The 13,964-nt window shown below is 61.3% G+C and overlaps 1 protein-coding gene and 1 non-coding gene across 3 annotated transcripts in view; both read left to right on the top strand.

The window, feature by feature from the left end:
- The window catches only part of ADCY3 (adenylate cyclase 3), a 66,615-nt gene that overhangs the window by 46,413 nt on the left and 6,238 nt on the right, over window positions 1–13,964 (top strand). For both annotated transcript variants that reach the window (XM_016121710.2, XM_036224138.1), the window contains 12 exons: window positions 800–930; window positions 1,468–1,579; window positions 1,753–1,880; window positions 2,898–3,056; window positions 4,076–4,253; window positions 6,682–6,810; window positions 7,988–8,130; window positions 8,268–8,429; window positions 10,158–10,245; window positions 11,081–11,197; window positions 12,931–13,190; window positions 13,460–13,525. In XM_016121710.2, coding sequence (XP_015977196.2) covers window positions 800–930; window positions 1,468–1,579; window positions 1,753–1,880; window positions 2,898–3,056; window positions 4,076–4,253; window positions 6,682–6,810; window positions 7,988–8,130; window positions 8,268–8,429; window positions 10,158–10,245; window positions 11,081–11,197; window positions 12,931–13,190; window positions 13,460–13,525 — 1,673 coding nt within the window. The remainder of the gene's footprint in view (window positions 1–799; window positions 931–1,467; window positions 1,580–1,752; window positions 1,881–2,897; window positions 3,057–4,075; window positions 4,254–6,681; window positions 6,811–7,987; window positions 8,131–8,267; window positions 8,430–10,157; window positions 10,246–11,080; window positions 11,198–12,930; window positions 13,191–13,459; window positions 13,526–13,964) is intronic.
- Window positions 9,709–9,827, top strand: LOC118605950. The gene has a single exon (XR_004952288.1). It is a non-coding gene; the product is annotated as a 5S ribosomal RNA (ribosomal RNA).

The raw sequence follows: 13,964 nt of genomic DNA, 5'->3' as shown, positions 1-13,964 counted from the left end.
TGGAAGGGGAGGAGGAGCAAAGCCTGGCAGTCGGCGGAAGCCTGGGCTTGGGGTGCAGGCCTGGCCCTGGGGGGCGGCGGGGCGGCCCCTCCGTCCCTGCCCCTCAGCCACTTTCTGCCCTTTGACCTCCACCTGCTAGAATGTTCTTTCCGGTCTAGTTCCTTGGCAGGTGCCTGTTTCGCTCCTTTCCCACCTGTCAGATCGTCCTCTCTCCTGTGTATACCTGCTGCTTCCTTAAAACCCGTTTTATCAGATGATGTTTAAGGGGGACTCTGGCCGCTTAACCTTTTTAGGCTAAGGTTTCCACGAACCACACGAGTAAATTGCTTTAATTTACAACCGCTCCATCTTTCTTGTTATTTTAAAAATGGACATTTAATGATTTTCTGCTTTTAGCATTTGTTTACGCTCTTGAAAAGTTACAGAAATGTATAATGCAGAAGAGAGACAGTTCCGCACGTCCGATCTCCGAGCTCGCGGCCCCTCACGTGGGTCCCGAGCCCCGTGTTCTTCAGGGCGCCTGACGGCCGCTGCGGCCTCTGTCCTGCCTCGGCGGGCGGCCCTGCGGCCTGAGCCGTGCCAGGAGGACACAGCGTCGGGCGCCCCCCACCGCACACACACACACAGTGGGGGTCCCCGAGGCCCCACGCTCCCTCTGCTGCCCGTGGGGGCCTGGGGAGACTCAGCTGCTGCTTCTGTCGCCGGGATCAGTGTGCTTCTTCCGGGAGTATCTGAGCGTACCCCTGGAAGAGGACACCAGACCCACCGCGCCCCACAAACCCTCCCCTTCCTCCCGCAGGAGAACCTTATGCTCTCCATCCTGCCCAAGCACGTGGCTGACGAGATGCTCAAGGACATGAAGAAGGACGAGAGCCAGAAGGACCAGCAGCAGTTCAACACCATGTACATGTACCGGCACGAGAACGTCAGGTGCGCCCGCTGCGGGCCCGGGCTCCCAGGGCAGCACGGGGCGGGCCCTCGTGGGGTCGACGTGGCCCCGCAGGCCCGCGAGGTCCCTGCGGACTGGGAGCCAGGCCACCCACCGCGCAGCGTGCACCCCGGGCGGGAGCGGCCTTGCCGAGGGCCGCCGAGGCCGAGACGCGCGTTGGGCTGTGCGGTCCAGCCCACGTGTTGCACAGACGTCGCCCGGAGTGGGGACGTGACCTTTGCGGGGCCGCCCAGCCCTTCGGGGCCAGCAGTGGGGCTCAACGCCACGCTCCTCCCAGGAAGGATGCCTCCGTCCTGAGACAGGAGCGAGGCAGTGCAGGGGAGGGGAGTCCTCAGGGCAAGCTAAACGTCGGAGCCCCGAATTCGCCCTGGAGGGGCCGGGGGCGCACTGCTGTGGGGCTTGAACAAGCACCTACGCCTGCCGCGACCCCGGCTGCCGTGGGCCGGGAGCAGGAGCTGGCAGCGGTGTCGGGCCTGTGGCTGGAGTCTTAGCGTCCGGCGTCCCCTCCCCCCCCGCAGCATCCTGTTCGCGGACATCGTGGGCTTCACCCAGCTGTCCTCTGCCTGCAGCGCACAGGAGCTCGTGAAGCTGCTCAACGAGCTCTTCGCCCGTTTCGACAAGCTGGCGGCCGTGAGTCCCCCGACCCCCACCCAGCTTTCAAGGGGGGGGGCCACCCTCGTGGCCTGTGCCTGCCCCTCCTAGGCTCCCACAGATCCCTCCCACCTGGCCTTCCTCTGCTTGCTGGCCCACGCCTCCCTGCCGAAGCGGGACTCGGGACCCCAGCCCCTGCCTGGCCCTTTCAGAAATATCACCAGCTGCGGATCAAGATCCTGGGCGACTGTTACTATTGCATCTGTGGCCTGCCCGACTACCGCGAGGACCACGCCGTCTGCTCCATCCTCATGGGGCTCGCCATGGTGGAGGCCATCTCGTAAGTGGGGTCCCTCTGGGAGGGGGGACCCCCCAGGGCCCATAGGAAAGGCAGGCCTCATGTGCAGGTCTCATGGTGGGCCCAGAACCCCCAGGCCCCCTCAGAGGGATCCGCTCAGGCACGTGACGCGGGATGTAGTGATGTACCGTGGCGTGTGGCCATGTCGGCAGGTCGCTCGGTCCCCAGCTCTGGGAAGCAGGGTCCCGGCTTGCCTTCCTCGCGGCCGAGGGAGACTGCAGGGCCTCTACAGCCTCCGAGGGGCGCGTTCCCAGCCTCGCGCCCTGTTTTCTCCTGGAAGTTCCGGTCGTCCACATTCTAGCCCTGTGGGCTCGGGTGCCCCTCCCCAGACGTCCTTCCATCTCCCCGGTGCTTTCTCACCGTGACCCTCCGAGGCACATGGGTTCCGTGGGCACCACGCCCGTCTCTCTCATTAGAAGATCAGAGTGCGGCCGTGAGGTGACCCTGCTGAGGTCAGCAGACATTTGGGGCGGCAGCAGTGGCACTGGAGCCCTGGCCTCTGAGCGCCCAGCCAGGGTTCCCGCCTTCACCCCCGTGAGCTGTGGGGGTTGTGAACTCTGCCTCCGCTCGCCGCACCCTCCGCTGCCCTAAGCCATGTGGTGCCTCCTGCCCCCTCGGGGTTTCCGGGGGGCACTCCCTCCGGGGTCGGCCTGGAAACAGATGCTGCCTCTCGACTCGCCCCGGGGGCCTTGGTTCAGGCTTAGACTTTTACCTCCACTCGGGTAGCTCTGAATTCTGCCTTCGTCTGCCTGGAGTTCTCCTGTGAGGAGCTGCGCCCTGGGCACGGGCAGCACGGGCACAGTGCGGGGGGCGCTCAGCGAGTCATCACCTCCACAAATCAATACACGGGTGATCGGAAGCGACCGTCAGGGGCGGAGGGCGACGGGCAGTCGCTCCGCACTCAGTTTCCCTCCTCGCCGGAGGGGAACAAGGCCGTGCAGAATTCCTCCTGCGGGGGGCACGTCCCAACCTCTTCTCCTTCCCGTCTGTCCCCGGCAGGTATGTGCGAGAGAAGACGAAGACCGGGGTGGACATGCGTGTGGGGGTGCACACGGGCACCGTGCTGGGCGGCGTCCTGGGCCAGAAGCGCTGGCAGTACGACGTGTGGTCCACTGACGTGACCGTGGCCAACAAGATGGAGGCCGGCGGCATCCCCGGGTGAGCGAGCAGCCCCTGCCCCACGCCACCGCAGCGGGCAGGTGTGAGGGCGGTGGGGGTGGAGGGGCGTCCACTCATCCCTCGGGGCTGTGGCCTGGACCCCTTCCCGCCGGGAGCAGCATCCTCCGCGGGGCGGCCGCCCCCCAGGCCCGCGTTTGGCTGCGGCCTCTCCTGCCTGGCGCTCGGGGCGGCCGCCCCCCAGGCCCGCGTTTGGCTGCGGCCTCTCCTGCCTGGCGCTCGGGGCGGCCGCCCCCCAGGCCCGCGTTTGGCTGCGGCCTCTCCTGCCTGGCGCTGGCAGCAGTCGGTCCTCTTGCCCCTGTCACCCACTTCACCCCTTCATGGGGCTGCCTGGGCTCCGATGGCATCACGGTTGTAGCTTCTTCATTCAGTGTGCCCAGGCTCCCCAAGGGCCACTGCTGCTAGTGACGGGCTCTGAGGCAGCGTTCGCAGTGACGCTCACACCTGCACACCTCACCTGAGCTCTGTTACAGACTCGGCCGGGCAGGCAGGCCAGGACCTCGCCTCAGGGCCGAGAGATGAAGCTGCAGCGAAACCTTCCCTGCCGGGGCCAGGGAGCCTCCCTCGAGGCAGTCACGATTCCCTCCCTCAGCGGTGACTCCTCAGAAATGGATTCATTGCGCCCCGATAGTAGGTGTTGCAACTGCGGATTCTGCGAGAGAGGTAGCCATCAGACCTCCCGACTTCAGAATTCAGAGCCGACTTCTCCGTTCCTTACCTCATTCGATACTCTCAGCAGCCTGCGAAGACAGAGCTTTCTTCCTGTCTTACGGATATAATACAGGCGCAGGGAGGGGCAGGGGCCACACTGCCTACACAGCTAGTTAGTGCCAGGACATCCCTGTCCCCGGGTAGCAGCACATCTCATTACCTCCACGTGCCCAGGAGACGCAGGCCTGAGCAGCAGCCCGGCCCAGCCCCGTCCCATTGCGGACCGGCCCCTGGGGGCGGGGGAAGCCGCCCTCGGCCTCTGATCAGGGCCCCACCTCGCTGCCTTGCAGGCGTGTGCACATCTCACAGAGCACCTTGGACTGCCTGAAGGGAGAGTTCGACGTGGAGCCGGGCGACGGGGGCAGCCGCTGCGATTACCTGGATGAGAAGGGCATCGAAACCTACCTCGTCATCGCCTCCAAGCCAGAGGTGAAGAAAACGGCCGTCCAAAATGGCCTCAATGGCTCGGTGAGTCTCTTACCGACCCCCAGACTAGGGGGGCGGAAAGGAAAGGGATTAAAGAAGGAGAGGTTGCAGGAGAGGTGGCAGGGCTTAGAGGTGGACGACTACGAGAGGCGAGGCGCGGATCAGCATTAAAGCGATTCTGAGTCCCGCTGGGCCGGCGACTCATGGTCGCCTCCTTTCAGAGGGCAGACTGATTCCTGGGGGAGCTCGCGCACGTAATTCACGGTCAGTGAAAAGTGAGGTGACGGTGTCCAGAGAGGAGGCCGGGTTAGGCTTGGGGTCCTCCGCATGGAGGAAGCAGCTGAAGCCGGAGTGCCGGATGCCGGATGCCGAGGGAGAGCAGAGGGAGGGAGCGGGGTGGGCTCCGTCACGCAGGACGGGAGAACCGCACCCCCTCCTCTCTCTCCTCTGCCACCCTCCCGGAGCCCTGGCCGGGCTCTGCACTCATTTTTATCTTTATTCATTTGAGAGATGAAACCATGGTATCTTGCTGTTTTAATCTCATTTCTTTAATCATGAGTAAAGCCAGACTCTTTCAACGTGGCCGTTAGCCAGGGGATTTTGTTCTGAGAATTGCATATTCATATCTGACCTTTGAGGGTTTTGCTCCCTTCTCTGGTTTGTTTATGAGAGACATGAACCCTTTGTCATATGACATTCATCAAACATGCATCAGGCCTCCCTACCTGCCAGCACTGCGGTCCGTGACTTTCAGGGCACGTAGAAGTCTGGCTGCTGTAAAGGCCACGTGGCCACGGTCAGCGGCCAGCGTGCCTGGGAGGGAAGCGAGTTGTCACAAGCCTCGTGGGTTCGTGTGATTAGCGTCACGGTTGTTTAGGAAGTCTTCAACTCGAGACGGACTCTGCTGCGGCAGGGCTCAGAGATCACCTAAGCCGCTCTGCGGTCACCGAGTCACAGGCGACAAAGCGTGACCAGCGCAGGGAGGATCATGGGAAGCGGAAAGGGATAAGAGGTGCTTCTCTGGAAGCCACAGGAGCAAACGCATTCCGTCTGCAGAAATCCCTGTCCACGTTTTGGCTAAATACACCGACGAGGGGGCTGTGCGGACAGTCACCACAGTGTGCAGCGCGTCCAGACCTCTCCCGCCATGCTGGCCTCGTTCCGTCTCCTCCAGCCTTGTTGTCTTACATGCCTCCGACAACTCCCCAGTCTCGGTCTCCGCCCCAGCCAGCTCCCCTGCACTCAACTGACAGACAGTTGTGCCCGTCACAGGCAGCTCAGGGTTAACGGGGCCACGGCCGAGCTCCTGGCCCCGATGGCCGCCCCGTCTCCCTCACGGGCCGCTCCGTCCTTTCAACCGCTCGGAACAAAAGCTTCGGCGACGTCCTTGACCCGTCTCCTTACCACCTGCAGCAAGTTCCGTTGGCCTTTCCTTCGGGATGGAGCTCCGACCTCCCCACGTCTCACGGCCCCCGCAGCTGCCACCTCGTGGGGGATGACCGCAGGGGCGTCCCCGCCCATCCCCTTGCTCTGCTGCTGTCCTTCTCAGCACAGCAGTCACAGTGATCCCGCTAGGGCGTTGAGGGCGAGCACGTCACTCCCCTGCTCGCAGCCCTCCGTCGGTCTCCCGTCTCACTCGGAGGAGCCAAGTCCCGCAGAGGCCAGGCGGGCCGGTGACAGGCAGGCCATCCGCGCCTGTGCCCTTCGGTCACTCTGCTCCGGCAGCACGGGCCCCCGGCTGCTCCCACTCCAGCCACGCAGCTGTTCCAGGGCCGCTGCTCTGGCCGCTCCCTCCTCCTGGAACCCCCACCCCAGGCGGGGGCATGACTCGCTCCCTCTGGCCAGTACTTAAATGTCACCTGCGTGGCGAGGCCCCCCGCGCCCCCTGGGGTCACGCCCCTCAGCAGTCCCCGTGCCACCCCTTCCCGCCTTTCTCCGGAGCACTTCCTCCCTCTCCGCAGGGGCCGTGACAACTGCCTTGTGTTGCTGTCCTCTGTCTTCCCTCGCTAGGATGTGCGCTTTCGAGTTAGGACGTTTTGTCTGTATCCCCAGGAGTTCGTACCCAGTTAATGCTTATCAAGTGAATGAATGAACTGTTTCCTTGGGTTATCGGATTAACTTATTGTCAGGGAAAAACACTAATGATTGAGGAAATTGGTTTATGAAATTCACTCAGACTTTCGGAAGGCATTTGACAGGGCTCTAACAGGAAGAAAGACCTCTGTGAGTCACTGTGTCATTGACTGACGTTTTAGAAATAGAAACGGGAATAATAGGACAAGTTTTAATGGTAGAAATTAATACTGGAAAATTAATGTTCTAAAAGAGGAATCGAGTAGCGAAATCGCTTAGTCTTCAGGACTTCTGAGCTCCAGCGATTAGATTCCAGACCGATAGGGACCAGCCGCAGGCCGGGGTGGGCAGTGGCAGTGTGTCCCCTGTCCCCGACGGCCACTCCTCTCCCCTGCAGGCCCTGCCCAATGGAGCCCCCCCTTCCTCGCAGCCCAGCTCCCCCGCCCTCATCGAGACCAAGGAGCCCAACGGGAGTGTCCACGCCAGCGGGTCCACGTCGGACGAGCCCGAGGAGCAAGGGGCCCAGGTGCGTGCTGGGCTGGGACCAGGATGAGGGCAGGGGAGGCAGAAGAGGCAGGAGATGCCCCAGGAAGGGGCCTGTGCTCGGTGGGAGAGCCGGCCAGCAGCCCAGATCTGCTCCCTTTTAGCAGTGGAACCCTGGGCAGGTCACCTGCCCCCCAACCCAGGTCCTGCTGTCCCCTCATCAGTTACATGGAGCATGGGGGTGGGGTGGGTGGGCAGTTCAAAAGGGGTGCTCACCTCCAAGGCCTTGCCTAGCTCTGACGTCCCAGAACCTGGTAGCTATGAGGGCAGCGGGGGAATACATAGAAAATTATGTGAGATCCCAGTCTGTTTTGCAAGCGAGGCTTCAGGGCTGAGCTCACCTCTGTGGCGAGGTCCAGACCCCCCAAGTCCCATGCACAGATGCAGGATTTCTCCATCCAGCATTTATCCGTCACCGAAGGGCTTCCTGAGTGTAGCTGCCGCTCTGAGACGGGGCCCTGCCCGGCCGGGGTCGCTGCGAGCCGGTGGCCAGGACCGCCCGTCGCTGTGACGGGGCAGCACGGCCCTGGCTCCCGGAGACCGGGCGCTGGAGGACGCGGAGGCTCGCGGCACTGCACGCGGTCGCTTTCCCTGGTGCCGCCGATTTTGATAGAAAGTAGAAATACAGACTCGGTGTAAATCCCTGACGCAGAGGACAGAGCCCGTGAGTTTTTGTGTGGACGCAATTAGCCGGTGTCTCGCACTGCTCCCGGATGTGCCCCAGGGATAGACCGTCCACATCAGTCTACGGAAAAGAAAGTCGGGGCTGGGGGAACGTGAATTACAGAGGTCAGACTGACGCCCCGTCCTCGGGGCAGGGCGTGCCAGGACCGTGCTCACCGGCCAGTGGTGTCAGACTCCCAGGCCGCCCGCTCGGGGGCCAGAGACGGCTCTCCCACACAGTGCCAGTCATGGGGGACGCTGCAGAGCTGCTGCTCGGGGCCACGGGGCCTGGGACCGGGGTCCCAGTGAAACCAGGAAGGACCGCGCCTCTGGGTCCAGACCCAATGGGGCGGGAACCACGTGGCCACGCTGGGAAATGGTTTCTGGAACCAGGGGGGGTCAGCCCCTGGGAGTGTGCCACACCCCCACCCTGTCAGTCCCCAGCTCCTCCCTGACGCCCCCCACGGGTCCCCCAACTCCGCTGCACTGCCTTGCAGGCCGACAACCCCTCCTTCCCCAACCCTCGCCGGAGGCTGCGCCTCCAGGACCTGGCCGACCGCGTGGTCGACGCCTCCGAGGACGAGCATGAGCTCAACCAGCTGCTCAACGAGGCGCTTCTCGAGCGGGAGTCCGCCCAGGTGTAAGTGGCTCCGCGGCGCGCGCCTCGGGGGGCCCCCGCTCGGGGTTCAGGACGCCCGTCGTCTCCAGCGGGGCCCCTTCCCGAGAGGCCCAGGCGGGTGTGGCCTGCGCGTTTCACGGGGCTCGTCTCCGCCGCAGAGTGAAGAAGAGGAACACCTTCCTCCTGTCCATGCGGTTCATGGAGCCCGAGATGGAGACGCGCTACTCGGTGGAGAAGGAGAAGCAGAGTGGGGCCGCCTTCAGCTGCTCCTGCGTCGTCCTGCTCTGCGCGGCCGTGGCCGAGATGCTCATCGACCCCTGGTGAGGGCAGGCTCCGCCGGAGCCGAGACGCCAGCAGAGGCGGAGGCCACAGGCTTCCTAGGCCAGGGCCCTGAGGGCCATGGGCACCCCAGCTGGGGCCTGATGCGGGGGCTCAGGCCTTGTCTCTGTTCCTCGCTCCCTGCAGAGCCAGGCCCAGGGAATGTGAGGTCCGTGCCCTGGACCCCCTTCCTTCTCCCTGTCCGGGGTTCTGGGATAGCACTGGGGATCAGACCAGGACTTAGAAAGCTGAGCGATGAGAGGGGCCCAGGGGGATGCAGACCTTGGCTGGCTGGGCCTGAGTGGTTCTGGGACAAGGAGACAAAGAAAGGGACAGTCCCCAACCTCAGTCACCAAGGCCCATCTGCCTCCCTTTCTTGGCTCATCTTAGTGAAGACAGATTTTAGCCTCTGGGCACAGGCTGATGTCGCTAACCCAGCAGCAGGTCCTCAGGCAGGGCGGGTGTTCCGGAGGCCTTGCCCCGACTGCTGAAGCCCGGCCGAAGGACGACACCCTCCCCGCCATCCTCAGCCAGTCAGCAGCTCACTCCTGCTCAGGGGTTTCCCGTGAGGAAGGAGCGGGTGTGGGGCCCTGCTCGTCACAGCTTGGGGACACAGTGAAGAGCCTTGGACGTGGCCACGCCGTCCTCGGTTCTGGACTCGCCTATCTGCTGTATGACCTGAGGCATGTCACTGAGGGTTCCTGGGGCATCAGCTGAGGACGGTCATCTGAGGATGATAGTACCTTTCTTAGCTCACTCTCAGGGCCGTCGTGAGAATCAAATTCTCTCGTTCACAAATAGTTTGTCTACTTCGTGTCTGGGGCAAAGATCTAGGGCTGTAGCAGTGAATCCAACATACAAAAATCCCCACTCCGGTGGAACGTACATTCTAGAAGGGGAAGGTAGACAATCAAAATATGTACGCAGACAGACGGGTGCTGTGGACAAACGTAAATCAGTCGAGGAAGGAAGATGGGGGTGCTGGCGGTGAGCTGAATTTTGTGGTGTTTGCGTTTTCATGTAAGATGGTCAGACAAGCCTCACTGACGGGGTGACAGTTGAGGAAAAACTTGAGGAGGGGTAAGAGGCGACTGAGAATCGGGCACTGGATTAGCAACATGGAGGTGTCCAGGGCTCTCAGCAAGAGGGGTGAAACCAAATGGGAGTGGGCGTGAGAATGGGGGGCTTAGAGAAAGCGAGCTTCCCAGAGTTCATGAGGAGATGGATGTGGAGGACCTCGTCAACCGTAGAGCTCTGCGCAGTTGTCAAAGGATAACTCAGGTCTACGGCCACGCCACCCTGAACACGCCCGATCTCGTCTGATCTCGGAAGCTAAGCAGGGTCGGGCCTGATTAGTACTTGGATGGGAGACCACCCAGGAAGACCAGGTGCTGCAGGCATAAAAAAAAAAGATAACAGCACTTGACCAGGAGCTGCTGCTCTCCCCTCTCCCCCCCATCACCGCCACGTGGCAGCAGGCTCGTTCCTAAGAATCCCTTCCCAGGCGCTGCCCTGGGCGTCTGCGAGTCTGTCCTTCTCTGGGGGAGGGCCCGGCCAGCAGCCGGGGAGGGTCACACGCTCCCCGTCCCTGGCCTCAGCTGGCAGCCCCTGGCGTCACGTGGAGCCTTTCCGGTACAGGCTTGTGTCTCGCTTTGCGGGCCTGTCTTGTCTCCTTCCCTTTACGCCTCTAGCCCCTCGCCCCATCTCACTATCTGCCCTCCCTGTTACAGGCTAATGACAAACTACGTGACCTTTGTGGTTGGGGAAGTTCTGCTTCTGATCCTGACGATCTGCTCGCTGGCTGCCATCTTTCCCCAGGTAAGAAGCACGTTTCCTTGGGGCTCAGAAGCCCTCCAGAAGTGAGCGTCACTTCCTGTGAAAGTGGGTGCTCACGGAGTTATGGGTCCTGTCAGACCCTTACAGAGAGATTACAAGTCTTGAGTTAGGGCGCTGCAGGCGTTTACCCATCCATCCATCCATCCATCCATTTGTTCATTCATTCCACGTTGAGTCATTCACTGACATCAGCCGAGCACTGGCTTTGGGCTGGGCTCTGACGCTGGAGCACACGTGGGCAGGTGAGCCAGAGTCTGGATGTGGGGACCTGGGCAGGAGAGCGGAGGCCCAGCTGGAAGGTGGGTCGGCCCTGGCTGTGAAGGACCTCGAAACCCAGAGAAAAGGACTGCGACTTAATTTCGATAAGCTCCAGGGTGCCATGCAGAGCTTTAATCAGAACAACAAAAGGGAAGAGTCATGTTTTAGGAAAACTAATCTGGCAGGTGGCTTGCCAGGTAACTTTGAGGACCGAGGTATTCTGACCCGGGAAAGGCAGGAGTAGCCAGAGACGGCGGGCCCCGAGAGCTCCTCCCTGCCTTAGCCCTGTCGCGTGGAGACGGGGAGCAGGCTCCTGCCGCCCACGGCCTCCCGGTCTGGCCCCCGTGTGTTCTATGGAAAGAGTTCTGCTCTCTGGAAGCCACATTTCCTAAACACGTCAAGTAGGAGCTCCCTGTCAGCTCTGCCACTGCCAGTTTGGTCGACTCCCACACAGAGCACTCCTTCGAGGTTTCTGGGGAGTACGGGGGCACCCAGAGTCGTCAGCAGTCATGTTTACAGGAGGAAAGGCTCATGGCCCTTGCAATTCCATTCCTTCTAGGCCTTTCCTAAGAAGCTCGTGGCCTTCTCAACTTGGATCGACCGGACCCGCTGGGCCAGGAACACCTGGGCCATGTTAGCCATCTTCATTCTGGTTATGGCAAATGTCGTGGACATGGTGAGTTTCTGCTGCCCTTTTTGAAGGGACACAGTCCTTGCTCTCAGTGGTGAAAGGCTTCAGCGGTCAACCCATTCCTCCACCACGAGACACAGCTCGGGCGCGACCAGTTCCTAAACAGATCACCCTGGCCACACGGGGGGATCCTGACACTGCCCTGTCGCCCCAGCTCGTTACCGTGTCCAGGAGCCCGCCACCGTGCACCAGGCCCCGTGTAGGCGCTTTACGTACGTCGACTCACTTAATCTTTGTAACAATCCCAAGATGTCGATATGCGTAGTTGTAGTTTCCTATGAAGAATTCACACTCAGAGGTTCATTCACTTGCTTTAAGTCACACAGCCGAGTAAGTGACAGTCAGGAATCGAAACAGGTCTAGGTCACGGTCCTGTGTTTTCTTCTTCCGTACGTCACTGAGCCGGGGGCAGAGTACTCGTACGGGCTCCGCGTGTCTTCAGGATCCCCAGGGCGTGGCTAGTGTCAGGTGCCCACCAGGACAGGGAGGTGACCTCCTCCGCTGAGGGAGCTTCCTGTTTGGCTGTCACCCATTTGAAGATGGCCAGGCCTTTCTGACCGGGTCACTGAGGACAGCAGCTGCAGAGTTCCAATGGCGAGGTGCAGACAAACCCCTCCCCTCTGCTGTCTTCAGCTCATGGAGGAACTGTGGGTCCCGTGAGGGGCAGCCAGGTGATTTCTTGGGGAGAAGCTGGAAGCCAAGATCAGTTGATTCAGAGCCACCAGTAGTTTATCGAGCACTGGGGGCTGGGTCACTGTCCCTGACGTTGTTGACAGTTGTCACGTACAGCCTTCCAATTCTGGAGTACCAGAGACACTCTTAAAAGTCCTACTTTTTCAAACATGGTTTTATTATTTGCTTTATTTTCCTTCCCAGTCCAAGCATAGTCACAACTTAGCATGGAGACTTATTCTGGCAGCAGTATGGGTGACACAGCAGCCCTAGGGCCAGCTGGTCGAAAATACAACCGGAATGGGATGAGAAGCTCCAGAACCTGACGTGCCCCTGGGCTGCATGGCGCCCACGGCGCAGGGAAGAGAAGCCCCAGGCCCCTTGCGCCTGGGTCTGGGGACCACTGTTTCACAAGGTCACGGACACTGTGCAGGATACCTAGAGATGTCACCAGTGGAGGGTGAAAAACCAGGGAGGTGTGAGAACTTTTCAAATGCTAGAATCCCATGCTGAGAGCTTCCCCAGAGCTAGACAAACTCCAGTGGGTGAAGGTTACAGAGCAGGTCTGATTCAGTCTATGGGTGCACTTTCTGCTGACTGCATCTGCCACCAGGGACAACTCCAGAAATGGGGGTGTTCGAGCAAACCGGCTGCCATCACAGCAGAGCCGTGAAGGGCAGGTGACTGGCCGGGCTCACGCCTAACGGCGCGGAGTGGGCAGGAGCCCGCTGGATTTGAAACCTGGTGGCCGGACTCCTCGCCCTGGGTTTACCACCTGCTAACTGCGCCGCTTTGGGCGAGTTCAGCCTCCCGGAGTTTCCTGTACAGTGGTGTCAGCACTAAATCAAATGTGGTCATGGTCGAGCTCTTCGCAGGAAGCGCTAACATTTGTGTCACCCCTGGTGGAGTTCCCCACCCTTCTCGGCGTCTCTGAGGGAGCTCAGGGAAACGGCAGCTGGCGCGCCCTGCCCCGGCGGGGCCTTCTCTGACCGGCGCCTGCCGTCCCTTGGCACCCTGTGTTCTGCCCGCCCGCTCCCGGCCTCCAGCTCAGCTGCCTCCAGTTCTACGCGGGACCCAGCAACGGCACCGCAGGGACGGGGCTGGAGGACGGCTGCGCGGCGAACCCCGAGTATTACGACGACGTCGCCGTGCTGTCGCTCGTGGCCACCATCATGCTGGTGCAGGTCAGCCACATGGTGAAGCTCACGCTCATGCTGCTCATCGCCGGCGCCGTGGCCGTCGTCAACATCTACGCCTGGCGCCCCATCTTTGACGAATACGACCGCAGGCGTTTCCAGGAGCACGAGTGAGAGGGGACCTGGGTTTTCTCCTTCCTACCACCTCCCGAGTCCGCGTCTCCGAGTCACGGGCCCGCACTGAGGTGGCTCTGTCTCTAGGCCTCATCAGAGGCTTGTGTGGGAATCGGGGCTCGTGGCTTCTCAGTGGCATGCCACTGGTTGGCTGTAAACCTGGGGCAGACCTTTCCATTCCTGACCAAGCGGAAGATCTGGGTTACCTCAGCGTTTGGCTGGGCATTAGCGTCTTGGGCCCTGAGTACTGTTATCTGTCTAACAGCTTTCCTGTGGTTGCCTTGGAGAAGATGCAGATACTCTCCACCGCTGGGCTCAACGGCACTGACAGGTGAGAGCGAGGACTTGCTCTCCCTCCCGGTCTGCATTTCTGGCCCCTTTCTTCTATAGACAGGGAATTTCACAGGCCGGAGGCACATGATGTGGGAAGTTCAAGTCAGAGAAGTCAGTATGCGTTTCTGTAGGAGCGCTGGAGCAGGAGGAGAATGGTTTCAGTATGGACCCGGCCATCCTGAGTCAGGGAGAGAAGCTGGGAGAGCAGCAGCAGCCGTGCGGTTTGTGGGGGGAGGGTACAGAGGCCAGGTTGAGGTGGGGAGAGGAGACAGAGGGATGGTGGCTGCGCTTAACGCGCTGGCAGGACAGAGCAGAAAAACGAGGCGGAAAGGCCGCCACATTCACACCAGAAGACCTGGATTCTTAATCTGCCACAGGCGATTCTCTGTGGGGCTGCCCAGTTTTCCTGAGCCTGTCTCATCTTTTGAAGGGGATTG

The sequence above is a fragment of the Rousettus aegyptiacus genome, unplaced genomic scaffold, assembly GCF_014176215.1.
Source record: "Rousettus aegyptiacus isolate mRouAeg1 unplaced genomic scaffold, mRouAeg1.p scaffold_m13_p_7, whole genome shotgun sequence".
Taxonomy (NCBI): domain Eukaryota; kingdom Metazoa; phylum Chordata; class Mammalia; order Chiroptera; family Pteropodidae; genus Rousettus; species Rousettus aegyptiacus.
Note: the sequence above shows the minus strand (reverse complement) of the source record. Positions and strands in the feature narration are given on the sequence as shown.